The sequence below is a fragment of the Lemur catta genome, chromosome 10, assembly GCF_020740605.2.
Source record: "Lemur catta isolate mLemCat1 chromosome 10, mLemCat1.pri, whole genome shotgun sequence".
Classification (NCBI taxonomy): domain Eukaryota; kingdom Metazoa; phylum Chordata; class Mammalia; order Primates; family Lemuridae; genus Lemur; species Lemur catta.
In genome coordinates this window covers 9982129-9995086 of record NC_059137.1, presented here as the reverse complement: position 1 = coordinate 9995086, position 12958 = coordinate 9982129, and the positions used below count along the sequence as shown (strand labels likewise).

The 12958-nt window shown below is 38.9% G+C and overlaps 1 protein-coding gene across 8 annotated transcripts in view; it reads right to left on the bottom strand.

The window, feature by feature from the left end:
• The window catches only part of GOLGA1 (golgin A1), a 51995-nt gene extending 42991 nt beyond the window's left edge, over positions 1 to 9004 (bottom strand). For 3 of the 8 annotated variants that reach the window (XR_006737779.1, XM_045562681.1, XM_045562680.1), the window contains exons 1-6: positions 8863 to 8979; positions 7984 to 8033; positions 6813 to 7102; positions 2493 to 2583; positions 1080 to 1154; positions 62 to 159 (exon numbers count right to left, since the gene is read on the bottom strand). Coding sequence is in view for 7 of the 8 variants with exons in the window: in XM_045562681.1 (XP_045418637.1) it covers positions 62 to 159; positions 1080 to 1154; positions 2493 to 2583; positions 6813 to 6947 (399 nt within the window). In the remaining variant the exon portion in view is untranslated. Of the gene's footprint in view, positions 1 to 61; positions 160 to 1079; positions 1155 to 2492; positions 2584 to 6812; positions 7103 to 7983; positions 8034 to 8804 lie in introns of all 8 variants that reach the window. The other 5 variants (XM_045562678.1, XM_045562682.1, XM_045562676.1 and 2 more) reach the window with 5 other exon arrangements.
• Between the last annotated feature and the right edge of the window lie 3954 nt (positions 9005 to 12958).

Here is a 12958-nt window from a genome sequence, read left to right as displayed (position 1 = left end):
TCACTAAGTTTTAGTGACGCGATCTTTCCACCAGTTTTAGGCAGTGCCGCATATAAAATACCTGGTCCTTTCTGGCTAATGCCAAAGCCAGTCCTTCTGCCATTTTGGCTCTGTTGGCTTGGAATGTCTCATTCTGCTCTTGAAATTTCCGCATGGAAGCTGTTAATAAAGAGGCTCTATTTCAGATATGAAAATACTTCAGCATGACAAATAATCCATGTGTTTACTTTACAACTGTCACCTAATAAAAAAGACCAAGGTCACACAAGTGGATTATGAGACTAGGAAAAGCCTGATCTGCCTCGACTTCCCAGAAGAATCTTTTGGCCTTAGTAATAGACCACAGTTTGTTTGTTTCCTCATTGTTTTTGTTTTTTTGTAGTAGTCAAGTATACACATTCAGGAAGATGTCAAAAGGTAAATTTTAAAATGGTACAAAGACAGAACATTGAGTTAGGTAGTTTGCCAGAAAACATCAGTGCTGTTGTTAAGTGATGGCTACTACCACTTTATTAGAACTATAAAAACAAAAACCAAAACAAAAAAACTTCTACTTTATTTTCCTTAAAAAATCTTTAAGTGTATATCAACAAAAAAATAACTTTTTACTTCTGTTAGCATCTTTCTTGGATGATACCCAAAGAAGAACATATGATTTAGGGTAGACTAAACAAAATGTATGCTCCATTGTTGTGGGGAATGATGGCAGAGATTTCTCTCAGTTACCTGACACAACAGTAATGAAGCTATGGCTAGAACCCATCTCCTAATCTAGATCCAAGGGGTAGGTACTAGATTTTATTAAATCCTATGGCAGCCAATAAATGGGTCAACTGGATAGAGACAAACTGATCCACATAATGACCTCCTCCTAGGAAGCATGCCCATAAGGCAACATAAATGCCAAGTTATATACTTATAAATATCAGACCAATGTTATCAACCTGATTAAGAAGCACAATAATTATAAAAAGAAGATCTGAACTCTCATGAAGGACAAATTTAAGTATATACTATTGTTTCATTTCAAAAAACTAAACCCTAAAAAGATTTTAAAAAGCAGGAAAAAAAATACGTACAATCCTGGTGTTTTTCTAATGCAATTTCAAGCTTCTCTTTTATCTTCTGCAAGTTTCGGACCTGTTCAGCATAGTCTTGGGTGAGGAGGGTGACGCACATACCAAGAATGGACAAACATCAGGAAAGGAAGTTAATTAAACAAAAAATGAGTGAAAATGATGATGATTTTCTTAACCTGAAAACCATTCCTGTTAAGGAAAGCTATGCAGACAGCCTCCCACTTACAATGAACAACACAGGCAAACAGGTATAGTACAAACTATCCATGGTATAAATGGTGAATGCAAACAGGCAGATTTGTTTAGCCTCGATAAAAAACAAGAATTAGGCTTGGCGTCGTCATCAGAAATGCCCTGCTATGAAAAACACAGTATTATCTCATGACTTCCTCCCCAATGTTAAGTAAATGTAAGGTTATTTCACCTCTCTGGTATTATTTATGGGTAGGAATAAAAAGATAGTAACAACTGAGTTTTAAGCAGACTGTAATTAAGAGAACAGACTCTAGCATCAAGTAAATCTGGATTTGGATCCCAGCTCTACCACTAACTATCCATGTGATCTTAACTTTGCTAAGTCTAATAAGCCTACAGTGAGAACAACATAATTAACTGGTATTTGTGAGCTATGCTATGAAACTTTGATAGCTACACAAATACAAATATTTCACAACAATTTGGTGAATTTTGGTCTGCTGCTCTCACTCCAATAAAATGGGCCAAGGGACAAAAAGAGACACAGAAGCTAGGGACCACTTCACAGGATGAAGTTTTCAAAATGTACCCACTGCCAGAAACCAAAATAAGAACTCACAAGTCTATCATGAACATGCCCTGCTCAGGCAAAGGATTTAATGGCTACTCTGTAAACTGTAAACTGCACACAAAAGATGGAAAGAGAGTTACACCTTCTATACAGGTGTTGAACTTAGAAATTCCACTGAAAAGTGGCCCAAAGACCTAGAACAACACTTACACAGGTGATATGAACTGTAGTAAGCAGCAACACAGCACCAAAACCTCTCTGGTGCTGATGAATCCAACATCTGTTGGCCATTCCCTATAAATACTATCCACCTGAAAGTAAGTATGCTAATGGTGGAAGATGGTCAAATTATTCTACAAATACTTTTAATATCTTTTATATCCATGGCTAGAAACCTCAAGAGAAGAAAAACAAAGTTTTTTTTAAATATAATAAACTTTCAAACTCATTATTGAATTTATACCATTCAGTATACTAAAAAAAAAGAAGGGAACAAAGGGGGTACACATTGCTTCTTTCTGACTAAGGAGATCAAAATGACATGTCAAAACAAATACACAGTTATCCTATATGGCTATATTATAGGGAGAGAGGGTCAGGCAAGGCAAGTTTCCTGTTATTTACTTTTTATGAGTTCTTAGACATACCAGAAAGTCTGCCCTCTAACTTCCGTATCTGTTCATTTCTTCTCAAAAGCTGGGATGAAAGATCTTCTCTGGAGCTGCTTCCATCGGAAGCCTGTTGAGACAGACACAAGGAGAGGTCGTGTTCACATGGGTTTTCAGCAGTGTGAGACCACAACACTAAGCCAGAAATCGACAATTCTTATTTTAGGTTTGGTTACACTTTAATTGTGATTGTTGAATAGCTTAACATAACTGGGCCCTGGCTTCTCTACCTGGTAAGTAGAGGTGACACTGTCTCCTTCTCATAATGTGAAGGAAAGATAAGATGCTAAACAGATTAATCATGTGTATGTGTATGCATGCTACTGAAATAAATGGTAGTAAATAAATCCATCATGATTGTATTACATCAAGTATTATATATAATATAAAATATATATTTGCAATGATACAAAAAAATCCCTTTATCTTTCCAAAGGTAAAGTTCTGGGATAAAGGGGAGAGGGTTCTTAAACAAGGGATCAAAACCTGGTCTATGACTAAGAATCTTTCACTGGGGCTGGGCATGGTGGCTTATGCCTTTAATCCCGGCACTCTGGGAGGCTGAGGCAGGATTGCTTGAGGCCAGGAATTTGAGGCTGCTGTGAGTTATGATCAGGCCACTGCACTCCAGCCTGGATGGCAGAGCAAGACTCTATCTCTATGGAAAAACTTTTTAAATCAGCTGAGCGTGGTGGCACATCCCTGTAGTTCCAGCTACTTGGGAAGCTAAGGTGGGAGGATTGCTTGAGCCCAGGTAGAGGCTGCAGTGAGCTATTATCAGGCGACTGCACTCCAGCCTGGGCAACAGAGTGAGACCCTGTCTCTTATTTCAAAAAAAAAAAAAAAAGACGAAGGAAAAAAAGCTTTCACTGATACTGATAAAGTTTCAGTATCCTCATCTATAAAACCAAGGGATATCAATCTAAAGAGGTAAATTGCATCATAAGCTTTAGCTGACAATATGCATTCAATAAATCAATGTTAATAAGACATATATTTTCCCCAATAATCCAGATTATTACTTTGGGTACTACTTACTATTGCTAATAAATGACTCACTTTAAAAAATTTTTTATTATAAAAATTTTCAAAATACAGAAAAGTAGGGAGATTGGTTTAATGAACATTCTCATCTACTTTAACAATTACTGATGCTTTCCCATATTTGTTTCATGAATTTTTATTTTGCTGAAGTAATTTAAATAGCAGATAACATGGCATTTCATCCTCAACTATTTGATAAACATTTCTAAAAAATAAGGACATTGTTCTTCATAGCCATAATACCATATCTAACAAAATTTAAAATGCTAATATCTAATCTTTAATCATGTTTCCCCATTTTTATCCCCAAGATGTTTTTAAAGATAGTTGAACAATTTACTTTATTTATTTACCTGTCTAGCCACTTGCCCAACCCACATTTACTGAGAGGACAGTGGATAGTTAAGAGGAGAGTCTCCGCACTCAGAAGACTATTTCAAGTTCCAGCTTCACCATTTACAAGCTGTAAGAACTTGGGCCAATTACTCAACTTCTCCATGCACTGGTTTCCTCATTTGCAAACTGTGATAACAAATATAATCTACCTCACAGAGCTGTGAGGAGGATTAAATAAATCAATATTTGTCAAATCCCTAAAACAGAGCCTGGCAGATAATTACTTTTAATATTATAATGTGCCAACTATTACTAGTTGTCTTAGTCTGTTCGGGCTGCTATAACAAAATACCATAAAGTTGGTGGCTTATAAACAACAGAAATTTATTTCTCACAGGCCTGCAGTCTGGGAAGTCCAAGATCAAGGCACCAGCAGATTCGGTGTCTAGTGAGGGCCCACTTTCTGGTTTGTCCATGGCACCTTCTGGCTGTGCCCTCATATGGTAAAAGGGGCAAGGCAGCTCTCTTGGGCCTCTTTTATACGAGCATTCATAAGGGTTCCTCCCTCAGGACCTAATCATCTCCCAGAGGTTTCACCTACTAATGGCTTCACACTGGTGATTAGCTTTCAACATATGCATTTTTGGGGGGGACACAAACATTGAGACTATAGCACCAGCAGTATAAGAAGTTGTTATGATTCTCACTGTTAGTAAGACATCCTAGGTCTCAGCATTGTGCTAAGCACTAGGAATAGTAGTGAAACAAAGAGCTCCTACATAAAACAGCAGCAGTAGCAACTAATTATGAAATGTTTACTAAGAGCGACGCACTATGCTCTGTGCTTTATATGCTATGCAGAAAAGAGTTAACACTGTAGGCCTCAGACTACCATCCTCAGAAAGGTCTGCTTGTAAGGCTGGTCCTTGGCTGGCATCTAGGAACAAAGAATGGTTCATTGTGCCTAAACTGTTGGTGTGGAAAATATGGTTTATGCAGAACACCTGCTTTCCCTCTGGAGTCTGGAATTTTGGTACATACTAGGCAGAAGTACCAACAAAAACCTGGACACTGAGTCTTTATGAGCTTCCCTGGTAGACATTTTACACACATTGTCACAACTCACTGTTGGGGAATTAAGCGTATCCTACGTAACTCCACTGGGAGAGGACTCTTGGAAGCTTGGATCTGGTTTCCTCCCAGCTTTGCTGCATGCACTTTTTCTCTTCGCTGACTATGTTTTGCATCTTTTCACCTAATAAATGATAGCAGTGAGGAAAACTAGATGCTAGGATTACAGGCTGCAATACATTTTAGATGAAAGACTTCATTTAGCATGTCAGCATGAAGGAAAAGCAGGACCTTCTGCTGCAGAACTCAGTATTAACACTATATCCTTCAGCCTGGTGCGCAAATGTGCGCTTATATTTCCTGTTAAATATAGGAACCGATGATAATCTAGATCTGGTAATTATCTTGGCCCACCCAAATAACCTAATACCTTCTGCCATGTAATCTGACCCAGATTCAGGGAGTATAAGAAAGGAAGAGGAAGACTCATCTGACCATGGAAACAACTCAAATGTCTATCACCAGGAGACAACAGAGATAAATTGTGACCTTTACAAATGCTGGAAACTTTACAGCAGTAAAAACAAATGAACCATAGCTTCATGTAACACAGATGCATTTTAGAAACATGTTAAGTTTAGGAAAAAAAAGTAAACCCAAGAAGGCTATGATGTGCCATTTTTATAAGTTCAAAAATAATCTGTATTACACAATAAATTATTTATGAATACATACATATTTGGTAAGAAATTTTAAAAAGCAAGGAAATGATAACCACAAAGTTTAGGATAGTGGTTATCTGGAGGGGAAAGAGGGAATTGGGGAGGAGTACTTAAATGGCTTCAACAGTGTTGATAGCTCTTCAGATGGGTGATATATTTCCTTTATGCCTTATACTTTATATACACATTATACTTTATACTTTACATACATTCTTATGTATATAAATATTATAAATCCTTTTTAAATAATGTTATCTAACTTAAGAGGACTCTGTCATATGTCAAAGACACACTTTAATCATTAAGCATGACATTTCCCTAACACAGCAACATCCTCGTTTTTTAAAATCTTACCAACTGCAAAGGTACTTTACAAATAAGGGACATACTGTAGTCATCAGTGTCATCTTTTCATCAACTTCCTCAATAAAACACTGCACTCTGGCTAACCCCACACTACAACTCAGACCTTGATAAGCAACAATGACTGAAAGTACATATGTCTGCAGAGAAAACAGGCCCATTTTGAGGGATGAAATGTAAAAGATGCACAAGGCATATAGACAGAAAAACAGTACAAGAGGACAATGTAGAGAATATGGAAAGAGACTCAAAGAAAAATAAGGAACAAAATAAAGTACCTTAAGATTAACAAACCAAACATTAACAAAAGGTACCTCAGAGTAAGAAGAATCACCTGTGCAGAGTCTTACAAATAAACTACAAAAGGTATGAAACAATCATGCAAAAAAAATTTTTTTTTTTGAGACAGAGTCTTGTTCTGTTGCCCAGGCTAGATAGAGTGCCATGGCATCACCCTAGCTCACAGCAACCTCAAACTCCTAGGCTCAATCCTCCTGCCTCAGCTTCCCGAGTAGCTGGGACTACAGGCACGTGCCACCATGCCTGGTTAATTTTTTTCTATTTTTTTTAGTAGAGATGAGGGTCTCACTCTTGCTCAGGCTGGTCTCGAACTCCTGACTTCAAGCGAGCCTCCCACCTCAGTTTCCCACAGTGCTCAGATTACAGGAATGAGCCACCGTGCCTGGCCTCAATCATGCAATTTTAAAAGAAATATTTATTGAAAGGATTCCTTGCATAATTATTTTAAAACAAAGATACTTACAAAGTCATCTCCTGAGTCAGCTCCCATAGAGGCAACAGATTCCTTGCTCACCGACCGTGGGATCCTAGTAGCACCTCCTGGCCTCTGAGCAACAGCAGTCTCTTCTGCAATTTTCTTCTTTAGTTTTGCAAACATTTTTGCTGTGTGGCTATCCTGCACAGATAACCAGCACTCAGTAGTCCTTAGGCCAGGGACCAGGGTTCAGATACTGATGCCTAAAAAGTTTCAGACATCCAAGCTAGCTGCAGTCTCACTTAAATGTGGGCCAAGGGCTTGTGGCAACACAGTATCTATAAATTAGATCAAAGAAACAGCTCTAAGTTACACACTAGAAAGATTTCACATCTGAGTTGCTATGTTAAGCTTTAGTTTCAAAATTAAGTTTCATAACTTACATGTACACTTAATAGAACACAATTACTAAATGATTAAAAAGCACTGAAGTGCTTCATGTGCACATACAGATGAGGAAATCCAGTCTCTAGGAGGTGAAGTAATCTGCCAAAGATTGTGGCTAAGTGACAGGGCTGGTATTTCAACACAGAAGTCTGTCATTCACAAATCCTTACCTTTTTTTCTTTTTTATTATACCATGTTGGCTATAGTATATGACACATTTGGTAAAATTTCCCAGGGCAAACATTAACATCACATAATCATGACTTAATGCTTTTAAATGGCTCCCTGTAAATTTAACTACAGTTTAGTGCTTTTTAAAAAAAGTTGAAGGCAAAAACATATATAACTCAATATGGGGGAAAGGTGTAACATTCTAAGGTTCCAGGATGGTTTGCAATCACTTGTTCCCTAGAAAAAAGCAGGCAAGCCAAACAACTGTACTGTATAGGTATCAGATATCCTTAAACTTTCCCTGGCAATGCTGTGTGGTTTTCTTTGAGTTTGATAAAAATTACCTAAAATCACAATTTCTTTTCTTCAGATGTTTGACATTGTCTTGATATTCAACATGAGATTCAAATAAGTTTTCCTTCCAAAGGTGTATGAAATACTAATATCCTGGGGTTCCAACCTTAACTTTTCATGTTTTGTGGAGGATACCTAAGCTCTGATCTAAGATCTACAAATGACTTCTTACCACTTCAGATTATCCATTAAGACTGTACAATCCTTCAAAAACTTTACCTTCAATGCCTGTAAACCACTTACTCACCTGGCTTATCAACTAGATTTAAAACAATTTGGAGGTCAAAGCATTCTGTCCTGCATGAAGACAAAGATAAAATGCGCTGGATATTTCTTTTTAAGTGTAAGGCCAAAATGTTGGTTGGAGGTAGGAGCCAGAAGTAAAGGAAGAGGAGGGAGGGAGAATTAAGTGGGGGAAGAAAACCTGTCACCGTAACAACTCGCAGTGAACTCCCCTAACCCTGGTCTGCTATGAATTTGTGATTTGCCTAAGAGCTTCACGTACAGGCACAAAGAATAGAATCGCTCACTGCAGTAGGTGCCTAAATTCGCTCTCCTAGGGAACCCTGAGCAAAACAACTTGAATGAGATTAAGGTTTCCTGGGGCCAGTATTTATTTCTCAGTTGATTCTCACACTCACACACTGTTTACGTGGCCGGACCCTGGGCTGTCTGGTCACGGAGCCTTGGTTCTCACTCAGTTGCTGAGAAAAAGGCAAGCAAGAGTTGGGTAAAAGACAAGATGCCTAACGCCCAGGGAGGCAGACAGGTACCTGCCATGGCAGTTTGGATCTCACTCTCTCGGACTCCCTCCAGCCCCGCCCGTGCTTGGACAGTCAAAGAAAGGAAGGATTCAACATCTGTTTCATGTGACAGAAGGAAAACTGAGCCCCAAAGAGGAGGCGCGACTCGTCCAAGGTCGCGCAGGGAGGGATCCTGGAAACCCTAGGCTCGAGACTCCCAGGCCGGGGCAGCCCGCCTCCGCCCCTACTCGCCCTTACAGGACCCCGGTACCGCCCCCCGCCTTGGGTCTTGGGCAACCCCGTCCGGGCCGCTTTGGGGACAGACCAAGGCCAGCGGGAGAATGAGGGGCCTGCTCGCATTCCCGGAGTCCCGGCCCGCGCACCTGCCGCTCTCCGGGCAGCCGGCAGAGCCCCGCCTCCGGGGCCTCTCGTGAGCGCCAGCCCGCGTCACCAGCCCCTACAGCCCGCCGGCGAGCGGAGCAGCGACCCGGAACCGCACATCCCCCGCGCGCCGGAAGTGATTGCGCGCGGGGTTGTCGCCCCCACGCTCGTGCGCCTGCGCGCGACTTGCGCGGCGGCAGCGCGAGCCTCCGGGCGGCGGTTGCGCCGGAACGACTGGAGGGCGCGGGCGCCTGGCAGGGCGCTGCTTCAGGCCGGCTGGCCACGTCAGCGAGCGGGCAGAGCCGCAGATGATGACTGGGTCGCTGGGGCCTGTCCTTTATCCTCCCTCCCCCCCCGCGCTAACTCCCACGGGGACGTGTACGGAGCGGGAGAAGTGGAAGGAGCCTCGTGGCAAAAGGGAAAGAACCCAGTCGGTGCCGCGGGCCCGGTGTGCTTTGCTGGGTAGAAACTCCGGGCCTACTCCCACGTAGGCTGGGCTCAAAAAAAAAAACAACAAAGAAACCCAGGTAGTGGCTGCAAGGCTTGGCCAGGCACCAGCCGCGCCTGCCTATCCAGCTGTACCCGACGCAGCCATCCTGTCACTGTGTGATCCCGGGTAGTCTGTTCCTCCCTCCCCGCACAGAAGCCGGTGGCTCCAGAAACAAGTACTGGGACCTTGCACATTGTAAGCGGTGTTTTAACTTTGGCGCCTATGACCTACTGAAGATTATACGTATTATACCACAGCCCAGTACACATGTAGTGTACAACCGAAAAAGTTTCCAGAACCACATCCTTGTAATGTAATGCACTCTGATATACTGCATCTCATTTAAAAACACTCTGGTGGCCGCCCACTATTATTAACTTTACAATCCACTAATGGGCCACCTCCTTTTCACAAAGTCCAAAGAGGAAAAACTACCTTATTCAAAGCCACAGTGCAGCCGGGCGCGGTGGCTCACGCCTGTAACCCTAGCAGTCTGGGAGGCAGAGGATCGCTTGAGGTCAAGAGTTCGAGACCAGCCTAAGCAAGAGTGAGATCCCCGTCTCTATCAAAAAAAAGTCACAGTGCAAACTAGAAGCCTAAGTCGGGACTCTGAACTCCTCAAGGCCAAGCCAGGCATTCCATGTTAAAGGAACTCTAGTTCTGGCCCCCAGACCCAACACCAGCCCAAGGGTGAGGTAATTATACCTGATTCTTTAACAACCCCTCCCTCTGCTGTGTTCCAGTCTTGACCACCAGGGCAGGGAAAAACCAAAACCAGGACTAAAAACCAAATTTACTAACTAAGAGAATAAGCATTGAATTCATAACCCCAAAATACTTTAATGCCTTTGAGGTATTATCTGAAAAAAGCAAACCCTAACACTGTAGCACTTAATTTGCTGAAGAAGTACCAAAAACTTTAAGCAAATAATGTTTATTTTTATATTGATGATACACTTAATATATATGTGGATTCAAGATACAAAATTCATTTACATGAGTTCACACCTGATGAATGTAGTCACATTCCTAGAGAACATTTATCAATGCAAAAATTTGTTTAATACACTGACAACAAAATCAAATATTCTGTAATCTCATTATTCAATAAAAATCAAACAACATTTAACTTTCCATCTTCTAGTATTTAAGTGCCCTCAAGGTGGTAGGCACTGTATAACAGAAGAAAATATTGGAAAGCCTACTGAATCCGCTTTGCAGAATCACAGTGTTTACTCTGAAATTCATTTAGTGAAGTAGTGAAAGGCTTGCTATCTTTTATGACAAATCACATATCACAAGAGTCAAAAGTGATGAACTCAAGAAAATAAAATGTTTCAAGACCTCAATTTCTAAAATCTATGAAGTATTAACCATAACAGACAAGGCAGGAAAAGGCTGCTGGAAAGGAACAAAACAAAAAACATCTTTGTTTAAGAGAATGTATGGCTTAAGCAATTTAGAAACACAAGGGACAAGAATTTTACAATACCACAAATGTTCAAGTCAAATGATATTGACAATATAATTATCCCCCTTAGTCACTGGTAGTAAATAACCCCTTCAAGATTTATTCTACCGATAACACATAAAAACTAATGAATCCAAACAGTTTGCTAATAGGGCTGAGTTCATAGATTTTGTTCTAAAGTATTAACCCACAATACCCAAATTTTAATACAAATGAACAACACTATGTTTCAAGGATTACAGTGATTTGTGAATAGCTAGGCAACCAAATAGCTTCATTGTTCGCAGGACATAATAGCAGCACTTGGATAGGAATTGTTACATGAAAATTATTGTGCTTCAGTCTCTTGAGGAGAGCTAATAAATATACCTCTATAATCCCTATAGTGTTACAATTCTATAACATTTCAGTTACAGACAAGCACAATTTTTAAAAAAATATTTCACACCACTAGAAAATCAAGTAATTATATCTTCCAAATGTAATTACTGCTATGATTTAAACAAGTGCATTTCTGCCTAATATTCATAATGTAGACAATAGGTTCACCATTATTTTCAGGGGAAAAAGACAAACATAACTTATTTTAACTCCTATGTGATTATCTTAACCTTTAGTGATAATTTGAATAATAAAGGAAATTCAACCTTACAATGGAAACTGCTTAGAGAAAATAATAAAGTGGCCTGAAATTACAACAATCTTTAGAGCAAAGCAAAAAATGATTTATAACTGCTTCATGTGATTCAATGAGTAATGAAACCACCATTTATGCCGGCGCTAGACGATGAAGATAACCTATATGGATAAATTCTTTCACTTGTAAACTCTACTATGAAAATGTTAGGACATTTTATCTGCCTTTCCTATTAAAGACTTTTCTACCTCAACTGAAAGGATCCTCCAAAATAAAGGTCTTTCTGATTGTTGAACAGCAAGTTTTATTAAAATCAAGCAAACAAAAAAAAAAAAGTTGGAGAACTAGCCATGTGGTTTATGTGGCAAAAGGAATGCATCCAGGTAACTATAAAAAGCCACAAAAATCATGTTCTAAATTATTTTACGGAACCAATAGAAGGTCTTTTTAATGATATAATAAAGAAATAAGAGTTAAAAAAAACATTCTTCAGGAAATAGTAATAAAAATTCTTATTGTGATAAAACACATTAAGCAATTTTTTCATGAATATTTTTACTATACCACAATACTTACTTTTAATTTAGAAAAGCAATTAACAGCATGCAAAGGAGGATGGGAATAAGATTTGAAAAATACAGTGGTTATTTCTCTATGGTTTGGAAGTACTTACTTTGGGATTATTACATATGATCATTTCATATTTTATAATGGTTATTTATATTGGTCTCATGTTTGAGAAAATTTATGGTTCAAATTGTAATGTTTACAAATCTAAATTTTCAATCATGGACAAGTGGACATTCACAACAGCTTCAAATGAGAAAAGAATATTAGTGACCTAACATAAAATTTTAAATATCATTTACTACAGATCTATAAGGCTAGCCATAATTCCATACCTCATTCTGAAAGTGATATAATAACTTAGCCTATTAACTTTCATTCCATAAGCCTATGAAAAAAGTAAAAATCTGAAACCTGAAATTACCAATTCTTAATAAACAATATTACACCTAAAAAGATGATTGTCTTAGGATATAGACTAGAATTGTCCACCAAAATAGGAAAAATATTCCCAATTTATAGTCTGTTCTATGACCAAATTTAAGCTTAAGTGAATCTGTAGTTTGTAATATAATGTACTTCAAACTATTAAAAAACTCTGAATCTACTGTTCAAACATATGTAAAAATCACACTGCTTACAGAAGTCTGATAACTATTTAAAAAGTAATTTTAAAATCCACAAAAGAAATTAGCAAAAATATTTTAAAATTAAGAAATGGTGCTTCAATCAGTGATTAAATAACAATATCATGTAAAAATGGAATTCTTCTCAAAAGTCAATATTACACCAAACTAATAAGTGAAAAATACCAATTTTAGCTTAGGAAAACATTTAATATTTACAGAATTCCAAAGGAAATATTGCTATGGCACCAGCAAACTAGTTGTACTTAATACATTTATCTTTACCCAATTAAGGGTGGACCCCCCC